This window comes from Capra hircus, chromosome 3 (assembly GCF_001704415.2).
Source record: "Capra hircus breed San Clemente chromosome 3, ASM170441v1, whole genome shotgun sequence".
Classification (NCBI taxonomy): domain Eukaryota; kingdom Metazoa; phylum Chordata; class Mammalia; order Artiodactyla; family Bovidae; genus Capra; species Capra hircus.
The window spans coordinates 31,263,683-31,279,291 of NC_030810.1; the positions used below are offsets into that span (position 1 = coordinate 31,263,683).

General features: G+C 37.7%; 1 protein-coding gene across 1 annotated transcript in view; it reads left to right on the forward strand.

The window, feature by feature from the left end:
- PRKAA2 (protein kinase AMP-activated catalytic subunit alpha 2) overlaps positions 1-15,609 on the forward strand; it is an 83,852-nt gene that overhangs the window by 38,177 nt on the left and 30,066 nt on the right. Inside the window, exon 2 of the mRNA XM_018044652.1 lies at positions 4,994-5,135. Within this exon, the coding sequence (XP_017900141.1) occupies positions 4,994-5,135 (142 nt within the window). The remainder of the gene's footprint in view (positions 1-4,993; positions 5,136-15,609) is intronic.

Below are 15,609 nucleotides of genomic sequence, written 5' to 3' on the forward strand. Positions count from 1 at the left end.
TTTTGTAAATAAGTTCATTTGTATCATGTCTTTTCAGATTCTATGCAAAAAGGATGCAATACAGTGTTTCTGTTTCTCTGACTGACTGACTTCACTCAAGCTGACAATCTCTAGGTCCATCCATGTTGCTGCAAATGGCATTATTCATTCTTTTTAAAGGCTGAGTAATATTCTATTGTATATATGTACCATCTCTGTCAATGGACATTAGGTCACTTCCAGGTCTTGGCTTCATAAACAGTGCTTCATTGATCATTGGGATTCATGCATCCTTTTGGACCATGTTTTTCTCCAGATACATACCCAGGAGTGGGGTTGCATGGTCATGTGCTTGCTAAGTCGCTTCAGTCGTGTCTGACTCTTTGGAACCATATGGACTGTAGCCCACCAGGCTCCTCTGTCCATGGGATTCTCCAGGCAAGAATGCTGGAGTGGGTTGCCATGCCCTCCTCCCCGGATCTTTCCGACCCAGGGATTAAACCTGCCTCTCTTAAGTCTCATGGATCAGCAGCCAGGTTCTTTACCACTAGCCCCACCTGGGAAGCTCTTGCAGGGTCATATGGTAGCTCTATTTTTAGTTTTTTAGGAAGCCTACGTACGATTCTCCATAGTGGCTGTACCAATTTACATTTCCACCAACAATTTAAGAGGGTTCCTTTTTTTGCACTCTCTTTCTGCTGGAAGATTTTTAATCAGTTTCAGTTTCATTAATTGTGATTGGTCTGTTCATATTTTCTGTTTCTTCCTGGTGCAGCCTAGTTCAGTCTTGGGAGTTTATACCTTTCTAAGAATTTGTCCATTTCTTCTAGGTTGTCCGTTTTACTGGTATATAATTGGTTGTTTGTAGTAGTCTCCTAAATGACTTTTTCTTTTAATTTCTGTAGTATCCATTGTAGCATCTCCTTTTTCATTTCTAATTTTATTGATTTGCGCCCTCTCTCTTTTTCTTGATGAGTCTGGCTAAAGGTTTGTCAATTTTGTTTGTCTTTTTAAAACACCAGCTTTTAGTTTCATTGCTCCTTTCTTTTGTTTTCTTTTCTAATTTATTTATTTCTACTCTGATGTTTATGGCTTCTTTCCTTCTGCTAGCTTTGGGTTTTGTTCTTCTTTCTCTAGTTGCTATAGGTATAAAATTAGGATGTTTATTTGAAATTTTTCTTGTTTCCTGAGGTAAGATTGTATTGTTACAAACCTCCTTCTCAGAATTGCTTTTGCTATATCCCATAGGTTTGTATCATGGTGTTTTTGTTGTCACCTGTCTTTAGGTTTTTTTTTTTTTTTTAATTTCTTTGATTTCTGCTATGATTCATTGGTTGTTTAGTAACATTGTTTATCCTCCATGTGAACGTGTCTTTTTTTCTTTTACGTTTTTTTTCCCCCGTAATGGATTTCTAATCTCATAGTGTTGTGGTCAGAAAAGATGCTTGATATGATTTTAATTTTCTTAAATTTCCTGAGGCTTAATTTGTAGTCCAAGGTGTGATTTATCCTGGACAGTGTTCCGTCTGCACTTGAGAGGAAAGTGGATTCTGTTGCTTTTGCAGAGAGTGTTCTGTAATTATCAATTAAGTTCATCTGGTCTAATGTGTCATTTAAGGCCTTTTGTCTTCTTACTGATTTTTCTGCTTCGATGATCTGTCCATTGATGAAAGTGAGGTGTTAAAGTCCCCTATTACTGGCAATTTCTCCTTTAATGGCTGTTAGCATTTGCCTTATACATTGAGGTAGTCTTATGGGGGGGTGCATATACATTTATAAATGTTACATCTTCTTGGAGTGATCTCTTGATCATTATGGATCCTTGTCCTTGTCTTTTTCAGCAGTATTTATTTTAAAGTCTGTTTTGTCTGATATGAGTATTGCTACTCTATCTTTCTTTTGATTTCTCTTTACATGGAATATCTTTTTCCATTCTCTCACTTTCAGTTTGTATGTCCCTAGATCTGAAGTGGATCTCTTGTAGACAGCATGTATTTGTTTTTATATCCATTCTACTAGTCTATGTTTTTTGTTTGAAGCATTTAATCCAATTACATTTAAGGTAACTATTGATAATGTATGTTCTTATCACCATTTTGTTAAGTGATTTAGCTTTTATTTTTGAAAGTGAAAGTGCTAGTCACTCAGTTGTGTCCAATTCTTTGTGGCCCTGTGGACTGTAGCCTGCCAGGCTCTTCTGTCCATGGAATTCTCCAGGCAAGAATACTGGAGTTTGTTGCCATTCGCTTCTTCAGGGATCTTCCCAACCCAGGGATTGAACGTAGGTGTCCTGCATTGCAGACACATTCTATACCATCTGAGCCACCAGGGGTCTTTATTATTCCTTTCATTTTTTGTTCTCTTTCCTTGTGATTTGATATCTATCTTTAGTGTTGTGTTTGCTTTTCTTTTTTGTATGTGTATCTATTATAGATATTTTGTTTGTGATTCCGAGGAGGTTTTAGTATAGCAGTCTGTATATGTACAGGATTGTTTTAAGTTGCCAATACATTTTCAGTATCCTGCATTTGTACTCTTTTCACAATCCCTGGTTTTGCTATCAGATTTATGTGTGGGTAATTTCCCACCTTTGTTTTATGTTTGCCTTTGCCAGTGACCTTTCTAATTTGTATTGTTTTTGTTTCTAGTTGTGGCATTTTATTTTTTGCCTAGAAAAGTACCTTTAGGGTTTATTGTGATGCTGGTTTTGATGGTGCTGAAATCTCTTTTTAATTTTTGCTTGTTTGTAAAATCTGTTGATTTCTCTGTCAAATCTGAACAATAGCCTTGAAGGGTAGAGTATTTTTGGTTTTGGTTTTTCCCCATCTCTGCACTTTGAATATATTGTAGTACTCTCTTCAGCCTGCAGAGTTTCTGCTGAAAAATCAGCTTATAACTTTATAGGGATTCTCTCATGTATTATTTGTTGCTTTTCCCTTATTATTTTTAACATTTTTTCTGTCTTTAATTCTTGTCAGTTTGATTAATCTGTGTCTCAGCAGGTTCCTTCTTGAGTTTATCTTATAGGGGACTCTTTGTGCTTCCTGGATTTGAGTGTTTCTTTTCTCAGGTTAGGGAAGGTTTTGTCTGTAATAGCTTCAGATATTTTCTCAGGCCCTCTCTCTCTCTCTCCTCCTTCTGGGACCCCTGGGAGCCCAGGATGGTAGTGATGGCCTGTGCCTGTCCCTGGAGCTCCTGTAGGTGGTGGTGCGGGGAGAAAATATGCTCACCATTCTTCTTTATTCATTCATTCATTTGTTGATGGACACAGGTAGTTTTCATATCTTTGCTTTTGTGAATAATACTGTGATGAACATGGTAGTATAGATACTTCTTTGATATCCTATTTTTATTCCCTTCAAATACCTACAAGGGGGTTGCAGAATCATATTGTAGTTCTTTTTTTTTAGCTTTTCAGGAACTTCTACACTGTTTTACATAGTGGTTACACCAATGTACATTTCTGCAATCAGTGCACAAGGGTTCCCCTTTCTCCACATCTTCACCAACATTGTTGTCTCTTCAGTTTTAATGACAGCTATTCTGACAAGTGTGAGGTGATAACTCATTGTAGGTTTGATTTGCATTGACTTGATAATTAGTCATGATTTACCTGATGATTACCTGAAGATTTTGTGTATTTGGCCATTTGTATACCTTGTTTGGCAAAAAGTTTATTTAGTTTCTTTATTCATTTTTCAAATCAGATTGGTTTCTTTGCTATTAAATTGTTAGATAATTTACATAATTTGGACATTAACCCCTTATCAGATGTGTAATTTGCAAATATTTTCTTCCATTCGGTAGATTGCCTTTTCATTTTGTTGATGGTTTCTTTTGCCATGAAGAGGCTTTTTAGTTTGATTTAATCCTACTCATATATATTTGCTTTTGTTGCCTTTGCTTTTGTTATCAAGTTCAAAAAATTATTGCCAAGGTCAATTCTAGGAGATTACTTCATGTTTTTCTCTGGAAGTTTGATGGGTTTTTGTTTTAAATTTAAGTCTTTAATCCAGTTTGAGTTGATTTTTGTATAATGTATGAAATGAGGTCTACTTTCATTCTTTTGTATGTGGCTATCCAATATTCCTAGTGCCATTTATTGAAGAGATTATCCCTTCCCCTTTGTATGTTTTTGAGTCATTTGTCATAAAGTAATTGACCTTAATTATGCATGAGCTAATTTTGGGTCTGTCTATTCTATTCCATTGATCTCTGTGTCTGGTTTTATGCCAAGACTCTGCTCTTTTAGTTATTACACCTTTGTAAGATAGTTTGAAATAAAGAAGTGTGATACATCTAGTATGTGCAAAATACTGTGCTAGACACTTACTAGCAGATTCAGATGAATACTGACTGTCTTATTTGAGGAGGGTAAGAGCTACCAGCTCTTACCATATGATTTTTCAAGAACACAAATATATATGACAGCCTAAAAATGGCGAAGGAACATGAACTTTGTCAGTATACTGTGAAAGTTTGAAAGAAATAGAGATTCCATCAAATGTGAGAAAACAAGAAACCTTTATAGAAAAGGTGAAAAAGGGCTACATGTGAATTTTCTGATGAAATGTTACTGAAACTAGTTATGAGTTTTAATTTATTATAGCAATTATTTATTCTTTCATAATACAAGTGATTGAATTAAGCAGAGAAGAGGAAGAGAGGAACAAAACATAGTAATTCTATTCTGTCCAAAAGATGTTTCAAATTCATACCTATACTTTTAGATATGAAAATGGAATTCAATAATCCTTTCCACAGATACTTAATTAACATCTCTGTGCTGGGTGCTGAGGATACAGAGAAGATAAGATACAGTTTCTGTCCTTCAGGAACACATACTCCAGTAGAGTAGACAGACATGAAAAGAGGTTATTTTCTGTTCTATGCAATAAGTGATACTAAAGTGGTAAATATGAGGGAAAAAATTTGGAGTTACAATGGAAGGAAGCATGGATAAATGATTACATTGCTATGATGGCAAAGTTATTTTCCTTTTTCTTTTCTCTAGTTGGAGAGCATCAATTGACAGGCCATAAAGTGGCAGTTAAAATTTTAAATAGACAGAAGATTCGCAGTTTAGATGTTGTTGGAAAAATAAAACGAGAAATTCAAAATCTAAAACTCTTTCGTCATCCTCATATTATCAAACTGTAAGTATTTCTGCACCTGATTACAGGAGAGAAACTGTCTCAAAATATCATATTTGAATTTATAAATAATTATCTATTTTTAGTTAAACTTTCATAAATATACAGTTTTCATATTTACATTTAACAAATGTAATTCATTTAACCTCATTATCCTTTTTTGCATGCTTCTGGTTTAGAATTAAAAGTCTAATTGTAAATTCTCTCTTATCTCTAGTATTCATGTAATTTAGGACTTTGCTATTTCTAGATTTATTTTATAATTGTTTTCTAGTCACTTCTAATGAACAGGGTATTTTCTTTTTGGAAAAGGTAGAAAGTAACTGTTAAAGATTATCTGCCCATAATGTTATTTGCAAAACTGTCATCATTACTTTAATTACTGATAATAAAGTCCTTAGGAAGGCAAATTAATTTTTTTTTGGATAAAGCAAGTTACCAACTTAGAAGGTAAATAAATTAAGAGTTTAATAAATAAGTAATTAATTTGAAAGATAATTAATTTAACATCATCTAGACTCATAGAAAATTTAGACATTAAGTATGCAGCATTATTCTTTTACATCATTTGTAGTTGTGTTTAAAGTGGCTGAAATAGCTCAGTTGGGAGAGCATTAGACTGAAGTTGTGTTTAATATTAATTGTGAAAATGTAATATGCTAAAACACTGAAGACTGTCTTTATTTTTTATCTTAAAGCTTGGACAGAGTTTAATAAAGTAAATATTAATCTTGTTGAGTAACTGATAATGGCTAGAAACTGTATTGAGCATTTTACATATATAATTTCACTTCATCCTCTCAGTAAGTGTATAAGGGATATTATTAGCTTCATTATACAGATAAGAAAATCACATATTTAAAGAGTATCAGCAACTTGACCAAGGTCAAATAGCTAGTAAGTTGCAGAGCTAGTCGTTAACTTAATATCTGATTTCAAATGGCATGCTATTAACCTCTATTCCAGGACTGAAAAAACTGAGAAGAAAAGCAGTATTAATATCTTGGAGACTTTGCTAGTTAGTTATTGGTTCAGTTCAGTTCAGTCACTCAGTCGTGTCTGACTCTTTGCGACCCCATGAATCGCAGCATGCCAGACCTCCCTGTCCATCACCAACTCCCAGAGTTCACTCAGACTCACGTCCATTGAGTCGGTGGTGCCATCCGGCCATCTCATCCTCTGTCGTCCCCTTCTCCTCCTGCCCCCAATCCCTCCCAGCATCATAGTCAGAGGTTATATTTAGTCTAAACTTTTTAGTGAGCTGTCTTTAGGTATCAACGTTGATGAGGAACAATCTGATAACCCTGTAGAGGTACTTTGTTTACCAATAACAAGATTGCATAACAGCTGTGGTAGACAATAGTGCCCCCGCTGACACCGCCCCCTCCCGCACCAAAAAAAGGGAAGATGTCTTAATCTCCAGTGAGTGTGTTATATTACATGGCAAAGGAAAATTAAGGTTATGAATGGATTTGAGGTTGCTAATCATCTGACAGAAAGATTTTTCTTGGTTATCTGGGTGGTTCCAGGGTAATTCAGTAGTCCTTAAAAGTGGACAAGGAAATCATAAGCCAGAGGAAAATGATTTGAGATGGAAGCAAGGTCAGAGAGAAGGGATATGAAAAGGATTCAACTGGCTGTGCCTGGCTTTGAAGGTGGAGGAAGAGGGCCATGAGCCAAGGAATGCAGGCGACCTCTAAATACAAAAAAGTAGATTTCCCCTAGAGCCCCCAGAAGGCAATGAAGCCCTGCTGTGCCTTGATTTTAGCCCAGAGAGGCATGTATCAGACTTTTCCCTTTAAAACTGTAACATAATACGGAATACATTTGTGTTGTTTTAAGCACACTAAGTTCTTAGTATGGCAGCAATAGAGAACCAATAGAGTAGCATTCTTGAAATCTTTAGGTGACTGGCTGATCCAGTTATTGCTAGGATTTGGGACACGCATTTAGTCTTTTCTATAACCAGATGTATTTATTGCTAGGGAACCAGTGCAAATTGGTATGTTAAATGAGGGGGCCCCCTCAGTGTATCTTCCTGACAGCATAAATATGCCACTAACTTCTCAGAGGAGGCTTTTGCAGGGGTTTGGTGTGCCACTGGATGACCTGTGATGACTGTTTTCTCATCATTACGATGAAGACTTCGTTCTAACAATAGGCTTCAGTGTCATTTGATCTTCATTTGAAGTTCACTTGATCATAAGCATAAAAAAGAAATGAGGTCCCTGAAATTGCATGGCTGTACTTGATTTTAAGGTTATATTATCTAAGATCTGTGGTCTAGATGATCCAAGTATGTACAGGTTTTTAAAGATATCACAGGAATTAAAATATCACCTATGTTCGCTTTTCTGTTCTTTGTTTCCTTAACTTTAAAACGGGGATACTACATGGGCTGTTTGAGAATTATTGCGTTCTCATTGTTATAATGCCTGCTGGTTGAAGTGCATTGACCCAGAAGCAGGGTCAGTGATTTCACTCCTCTCATGATTCCAAATGATTTTCAGTTAAGTGAACCAGTTCATGTTTGACTTCAACTTCATGTTAATAATTATTGTATTCAAGTTAATGAATAATTGAGTGGATGAATTTAGCTTCTAAGATAAATCTCTTCACTCTCCCTTCCTGAGTGGTCACTTCCTATAAGAGGGGAAAGCTGCTAAGCCAGGCTAAAACTGTCACATGGCCAAGTGAGAGTGGAGAAAGGAGAGATCTCTGTATTCTTTGTTTCTTGACCTCATCACATATATAATGCAAACCCTGAAAGATGCCAAGGAATCTTTGTTCATTTAGAGCATGAGTTCTAGTTGCTGTTTTGTTCCTATAAATAAATAATTTAATCAGTAAGCAGTTGCAATTGTCAAAAGGACTTAAAAGCTTCTTTTTAATGTTATAGCTACTAGTGTTTTCTTGCTTCCATTTCTATAACTATTTATAGTTTTCTGACTTTGGTTTGACTACTTACCCCATTCTGTTTCAGAATTATTTCATTATGTTCTGTTTTGTGAAGGAGTCCTAGGATGTTCTCAGGATTAGTCAGAAGGTAACTGACAGAGGTGAACTTAATGTTTAAAGTTTTTGGCTACCAGCCTAAGCTTGGTCCATTCAACCACATTGCCTTTTTAATTGTGGATTTGATTTTTTGTTTTAAAAAGGCACTCATGTATTCTTGCTTCAGAATAAACTTGCTGACACAGCCTTCTAACAGTGTTAGTGATTTAAACAGGGAGAGAGACCTCATCCTTTTAGTGGTGCTGTTTGTTTTCTGCAATCTTGGACTATGCAAGTGAGCCAAGAATAGTTTCCTTGCTACAGAATGGACTTCTAGAATAAGCAAGAAAGTTTGAAAACTAAATACTGAAAATGAAGGTTGTATGTTGCATAATTTCTCTATTAACTCAAAATGAAAAAACCCACGGGGAGAAAATTAAAAGGAATAAACAGGATTGAAAGGAAACTCCAAACTTCCCACAAACTAGAATTTGTTGAATTGATTTTTGTCCTGGTTTTTCATTTCCCCATGGTTCTTAGGGAAATTTCACTGGTCAAAGGATCAATACTTTCTAATTTGGCAAAGATGGTTTTTGCCTACCAACTTTTAAATATCTTTATCTTATCCACCTCGTGGACAGCTTTTAACATTTTTCATGAACACCACCTGAAAATGTTGTAGTCCCTAAGTTTCTATGGCACCACGGTTTTCTGATTTTCTTTTTACATTCTTGCCTTTTCTTGAAACTTTCTTTTATGGACCCTTCATTGTCTGCCTGGCCATTAGATACTGATATACTTCAGCATTCTGAGCTAGTGTAATCTCAGTGAATCCTTTCTGGGTGAACTCGTCTGCTACCATGGTGTGATTTGTCATCTCTATCCTAAAAATTTACAAATCTATGTTTCTGCTGAATTCTGAACACATTCATTGAACTATTTATTGAGTGTCTCTGTTCTGAAATCAAAGAGCCATTTGAAACTAAGTTGAATTTTTTCATATATATGTATATGAAAAATTCATATTAGTTTATTGACTTCAGCTTAGTTTATATATGTATATAATTCAGTTTAGTTTATATATATATATATGTTTATGTGCATGAATAGAATAAATTTGTGTGCATGAATATTAGTTTATATACATTTCTATGCCTGAATGAAAATACTGATCACACAATTTCCAAAGCCTACAACTTGAGTATCATATTTAATTCCTCTTCCCTTACCCCTTACATACAATTGATCATTAAGTTCTACTACTTCTTTTCCAGTGTCTCCTAAGTCTGCCCATTTCTCTCTGCTCTTATTGTTATCATTTTCTTACTTGTTGTATTTCAAATGTTGCTTCTGCTTGGAAAACTTTACCTATATCTCCCTTCCTCTAGGCTCCCAATTCCAACTTGTCCTTTAAATACCAGCTTTTAAATGCAGTTACCTCTAGAAAAACTACTTTGCCTTAGCCGTAACACACTGGGTCAAGTTTCATCCTCTCTGTTCCTAGAGCACCCAGAATTTCAGCTTTTCCAAAGCCCTGGACATTACATTGTAATTGCTCATTTTCTTTTTAGTATCTCCACAAGATTGAATTCTTTAGGTACAAAAACAGTATTTGTTTTCATCTTTTATTCAGCCAATTTTTATCGGGTACCTAGTATCTGATAGGCACTGTTCTAAGGCTTTGGGGGTACAGTAGTAAAAGACAGGGTCTCTCTTTGCCCTTGAGATGTTTATGGCTGGCCTTATCTAGCAGTTCACAATAGCAAGTAAACAAATTAACCAGACTATCTTAGGCATTGATAAGTGCTATACGGAGAGTGAAACATGGTTCTGTCCTAGGGTGTGACGAGGAAGGAGGAGGTGCTAATTTAGATTAGGCTGTTAGCAAAGCCTCATTGAACAGAGATAAGGCTTAAGGATTATAAAGGTTTAAGGATTATAAAGATCTAGCCATTTGAAAATCTGGGGACAGTATTTGTAAAGCAACCTCAGAGGGGTGAAAGATTGAGTATTGTAGGAAAAAGAAAATGGCTATAATCTATAATGTTGAGAATGGAGTGAGTGATGGAAAGCGAGGTAGTTCATGAGGTCAGAGAGTGGACATGGACCACATATCATAGGATCTTAAAGACTTTGCTGAGAGATTTAGATTTTGTTCAAGAAGCTGAGGGAGTGAGAAAGTTGGAGGAGAGATATGGCCATAGTGTAGAATGGGTACAGAGATAGAAATAGAAGCAGAGAGACCAGTTAGGAAGCTGTTGCTGTGGTCCAGCTGGGAGATTAATGATGGCTTTAGTCAAAATGGTAGTGTAGATTTGTGCTGTCCAATACAGTAGCCACCAGCCATATGTGGCATAAATTTTAATTAAATTAAAAAGACTTTTGGTTCTCTGGTCATATTAGCCACATTTCAGGTGTTTTAATAGCCACGTGTGGCTAATGGCTATCATATTGGACAGTATGATAAAATATTTCCATCACTGAAGAAAAGTTCTGTTTGATGGCACTGGTCTAGCTGGAGATAAAACTGTCAATTCAATGTATATTTTAGAGGTAAAACTAATAAATTACTGAGGAAAAGAAAGGAAATGAGGAATCTTCTCCTTTTTTTTTTTTTTGCCTAAGCAACTGAAATTTGGGGTTTTGACTTGACCAATTAGGTGTTGATGATGATACCATTTTCTGAAATAGAGGAGAACCATGTTGGGGGTTCAAGTGAATGTTAATGATCTGCCTTGGCTGTGTTAAGTTGAGCATCCCATTAGTTATCTAAGTGATAGTGAAGATTTGTGCCATCAATATCATCTTTATCTCCTCAGCACCTAGTACAATAGTAGGTGTTCAGTGGTTACTCTGTGTACAAAGAAGTGGAATATGAACAAGGTCCTGATTATTCTAGAAAAACAATGAAGCAAAAGAATGAAAGTGTAAGGAACATGGTATGGTGGGAACAAGTAGTCTGGTTTGTCTAATGCACAGACTGTTGTTTAGGGACATGGAGGAAAATAAGGCCAGAAAGTTAGCTTGTTGATACATTCATTCAACAGATAGCACTGGGGATGCATCAGCAGACAAACAGATGTCAACAACAAAATCTTTGCTTTTATGGAGCTTATATTTGTGTGTGTGTGCATGCACTTGTGTGTTTGTGGCACTGAAGAGATAGACAATAAATCCTATATTAATAAAATATGTTATTTATTGGACAGTAAAGAGATGAGGAAATATGCATGCAGATATTTGGAGGGAGGAAATAACAGATGGCGAAAACTGAACATACAAAGGCTATGAGGTGGAAATTGCTACAGGTGGTAGTTCATAGGAGCAGAGTGATCTGGGGGAAATGGAGTAAGAGGTGTAGTCAGAGACACAGAGGGGAGCCAGATTGGATAAGGGTATACCAGACCATTGTAAGAGCTTTGGTTTTTAACTCTGAGTAAAAGGAAAGCCACTGAAAAGTTTTGACCAGTGGTGTGATATTATCTGACTTATGTTGAAGCAGAGAAATCAGATTAGGGGTCAGTTGCAGTATTCTAAGTGAAAGAGATGGTGGCCTGGATTAGAACGTAATGTGGAGAATATTGAGAAGTAAGCATATTTTATATATATTTTCAAGGTAGAGAACAGGATTTGCTGACAGATGTAGGTTATGGGGGCTTCCCTGGTGGCTCAGATGGTAAAGAATCTGCCTGCAATGCAGGAGACTTGGGTTCAATCCCTGGGTTGGGAAGTTCCCCTGGAGAAGGGCATAGCAACCCATTCCAGTATTCTTGTGTAGGGAATCCCTTGGACAGAAAAGCCTAGCAGGCTACAGTCCATGGGGTCACAAAGAGTCAGACACGACTGAGTGACTAAACACAGCACAGTAGGTTGTTAGAGGAGAGAAGTCAAAGATGACTCCAAGGTTTGCTGTTGTGGACAAATAAAAAAGTGGAGCTGCCATTAATTGAAACAGAAAAGATTGTAGAATGAACAGATTTGCAGTGGGGCTTTAAAATCAAGAATTTGATTTTTTTTGAAGTTGAAATACTGATTAATTATCCAACTAGGAATGCAAATAGTTTATTTGATATGTGAGTCTGAAGGTAAGGAAAAAGCTGTAAACTAGAGATAAATTTGGAAGTCATCAGCATATAGATGGTATTTAAGATATTTAAGGCCCAAAGACTAGATGAGATCCTCAAGGATGTGAATGTGGAGTGTGAATTCCATAATCCGCTTCTTGCTCCATAAGAATTCAAGGGATTGACCTCTAGGGCACCATGATGATAAGATGTCTGGGAGAGGGGGAGGAATCAGCAAAAGAGAATGAAAATGAGCAATTAAAATGGCTGGAGGAAAACCAAGAAAGTTTTTGGTGTCTCGAAGCCAATTGGAAAACATATTTGAAGAAAGAGAGATTATTAACTTTTCCTTATACTGTTGAGTATTGAGTAAGATGAGACTGAGAATTGACCATTAGATTTGGCAAGGTGGAAGGTGCTGGTGTCTTTGAAATTTGTTGGAATAGTGGAGGCAAAAACCTGTTAGGAAAGAATCTGAGATATAGAAGGGGAGATAGTAACAACAGCGTGTTCAGGGATTTTAGAGAAGAGAGACATAGGAGTGGTAACTAGAGGGAAGTGTGAGACCTAAACAATATTTGTTTTTTAAGATCGAAGATATATAGAATGCTTGTGTGTCAAAGAGGACAATACAGTCAAGAAGGAGAGATTGATACAGGAGAAAGAATAGCTAATTGTAGAAACCAAGATCTTCAGAATGTGGGACAAAGGAATCCAGTGCATAATCAGAGGAATTAGTCTTAGTATGTGACCCTGGAGTAAGTGGCTATGAGTAGAAGAGGAAAAGAGAATGAGAACTAAGCAGTCAAGGAAATTAGAGGGCATGTATTGGACAGATCATCTACATGGATATCTTGTTCACCCAGAATGATGACAACATTCAGTTCAGTCGTTCAGTCGTGTCTGATTCTTTGCAACCCCATGGACTGCAGCATACCAGGCCTCCCTGTCCACCAGCAACTCCTGGAGTTTACTCAAACGCATGTCCATTGAGTCAGTGATGCCATCCAACCATCTCATCCTCTGTCGTCCCCTTCTCCTCCCACCTTCAATCTTCCCCAGCATCAGGGTCTTCTCAAATGAGTCAATTCGTCACATCAGGTGGCCAGAGTATTGGAGTTTCAGCTTCAACATCAGCCCTTCCAATGAATATTCAAGACTGATTTCCTTTAGGATGAACTGGTTGGATCTCCTTGCAGTCCATGGGACTCTCGAGTCTTCTGCAACACCATAGTTCAAAAGCATCAATTCTTCGGCACTCAGCTTTCTTTATAGTCCAACTCTCACATCCATACATGACTATGGGAAAAACCATAGCCTTGACTAGATGGACCTTTGTTGGCAAAGTAATATCTCTGCTTTTTAATATGCTATCTAGGCTGGTCGTAACTTTCCTGCCAAGGAGTAAGTGTCTTTTAATTTCATGGCTGCAGTCACCATCTGCAGTGATTTTCGGTTCAGTTCAGTTCAGTTGCTCAGTCGTGTCCAACTCTTTGCAACCCCATGAATCGCAGCACGCCAGGCCTCCCTGTCCATCACCATCTCCCGAAGTTCACTCAGACTCACGTCCATTGAGTCCATGATGCCATCCAGCCATCTCATCCTTGGTCATCCCCTTCTCCTCCTGCCCCCAATCCCTCCCAGCATCAGAGTCTTTTCCAATGAGTCAACTCTTCGCATGAGGTGGCCAAAGTACTGGAGCTTCAGCTTTAGCATCATTCCTTCCAAAGAAATCCCAGGGTTGATCTCCTTCAGAATGGACTGGTTGGATCTCCTTGCAGTCCAAGGGACTCTCAAGAGTCTTCTCCAATACCACAGTTCAAACACATCAATTCGTCAGCGCTCAGCTTTCTTCACAGTCCAACTCTCGCATCCATACATGACCACAGGAAAAACCATAGCCTTGACTAGACAGTAGACCCCCCCAAAAATAAAATCTGCCACTGTTGCCACTGTTTCTCCATCTATTTGTCATGAAGTGATGGGACTGGATGCCATGATCTTAGTTTTCTGAATGTTGAGCTTCAAGCCAACTTTTTCACTCTCCTCTTTCGCTTTCATCAAGAGGCTCATTAGTTCTTCTTCACTTTCTGCCATAAGGGTGGTGTCATCTGCGTATCTGAGGTTACTGATAGTTCTCCTGGAAATCTTGATCCAAGTTTGTGCTTCATAAAGCCCAGCGTTTCTCATGATTTACTTAGCATGTAAGTTAAACAAGCACAGTGACAATATACAGCCTTGACATACTCCTTTTCCTATTTGGAACCAGTCTGTTGTTCTATGTCCAGTTCTAACTGTTGCTTCCTGACCTGCATGCAAATTTCTCAACAGGCAGGTCAGGTGGTCTGGTATTCCCATCTCTTGAAGAATTTTCCACAGTTTGTGGTGATGCACACAGTCAAAGAATTTGACATAGTCAATAAAGCAGAAATAGATGTTTTTCTGGAACTCTCTTGCTTTTTCAATGATCCAGCGGATGTTGGCAGTTTGATCTCTGGTTTCTCTGCCTTTTCTAAAACCAGCTTGAACATCTGGAAGTTCATGGTTCACTATTACTGAAGCCTGGCTTGGAGAATCTTGAGCATTACTTTACTAGCGTGTGAGATGAGAGCAATTGTGCGGTAATTTGAGCATTCTTTGGCATTGCCTGTCTTAGGGATTGGAATGAAAACTGACCTTTTCCAGTCCTGTGGCCATTGCTGAGTTTTCCAGATTTGCTGGCATATTGACAACATTAGTAGTGGGAAAAAAGACATTAAGTCAGACCGATGATATACTCAGAGGAATCAGCAGCTAAATTTATTGGAATCACTGCTTTTCTCTTATACCCAAAGATGTACAAAGCATAAAAGTGGCTGAGGCTTCTGTTGGTAAATCAGATCAGCCTACAGTGAGGTGACACTGTGGATGCTCTTGCTGTTCACTGTTCATTTTATTCTGTTAGTCTGGTGCCTGTTAGGATTGCTCGGAGAAGGCAATGGCACCCCACTCCAGTACTCTTGCCTGGAAAATCCCATGGACGGAGAAGCCTGGAAGGCTGCAGTCCATGGGGTCGATAAGAGTCAGATACGACTGAGCGACTTCACTTTCACTTTTTATTTTCATGCAATGGAGAAGGACATGGCAACCCACTCCAGTGTTCTTGCCTGGAGAATCCCAGGGACAGGGGAGCCTGGTAGGAGGCCGTCTATGGGGTCGCACAGAGTCAGACACGACTGAAGTGACTTAACAGCAGTAGCAAGATTGCTTCCTTAGAACCTTTTTCGCCCCTAGAGTTCTCAGGGTAAGTTCCCTGTTCACAGTTCATTTGAGAAGACTCAACCTTATTTGCCAGTTACATTAATCTATAGAAAGTGGGGGTAATTTTTTCATCCCCAAAACTAGCAGCTGCTATTATAAATATTTCTTCTGAAAATCTG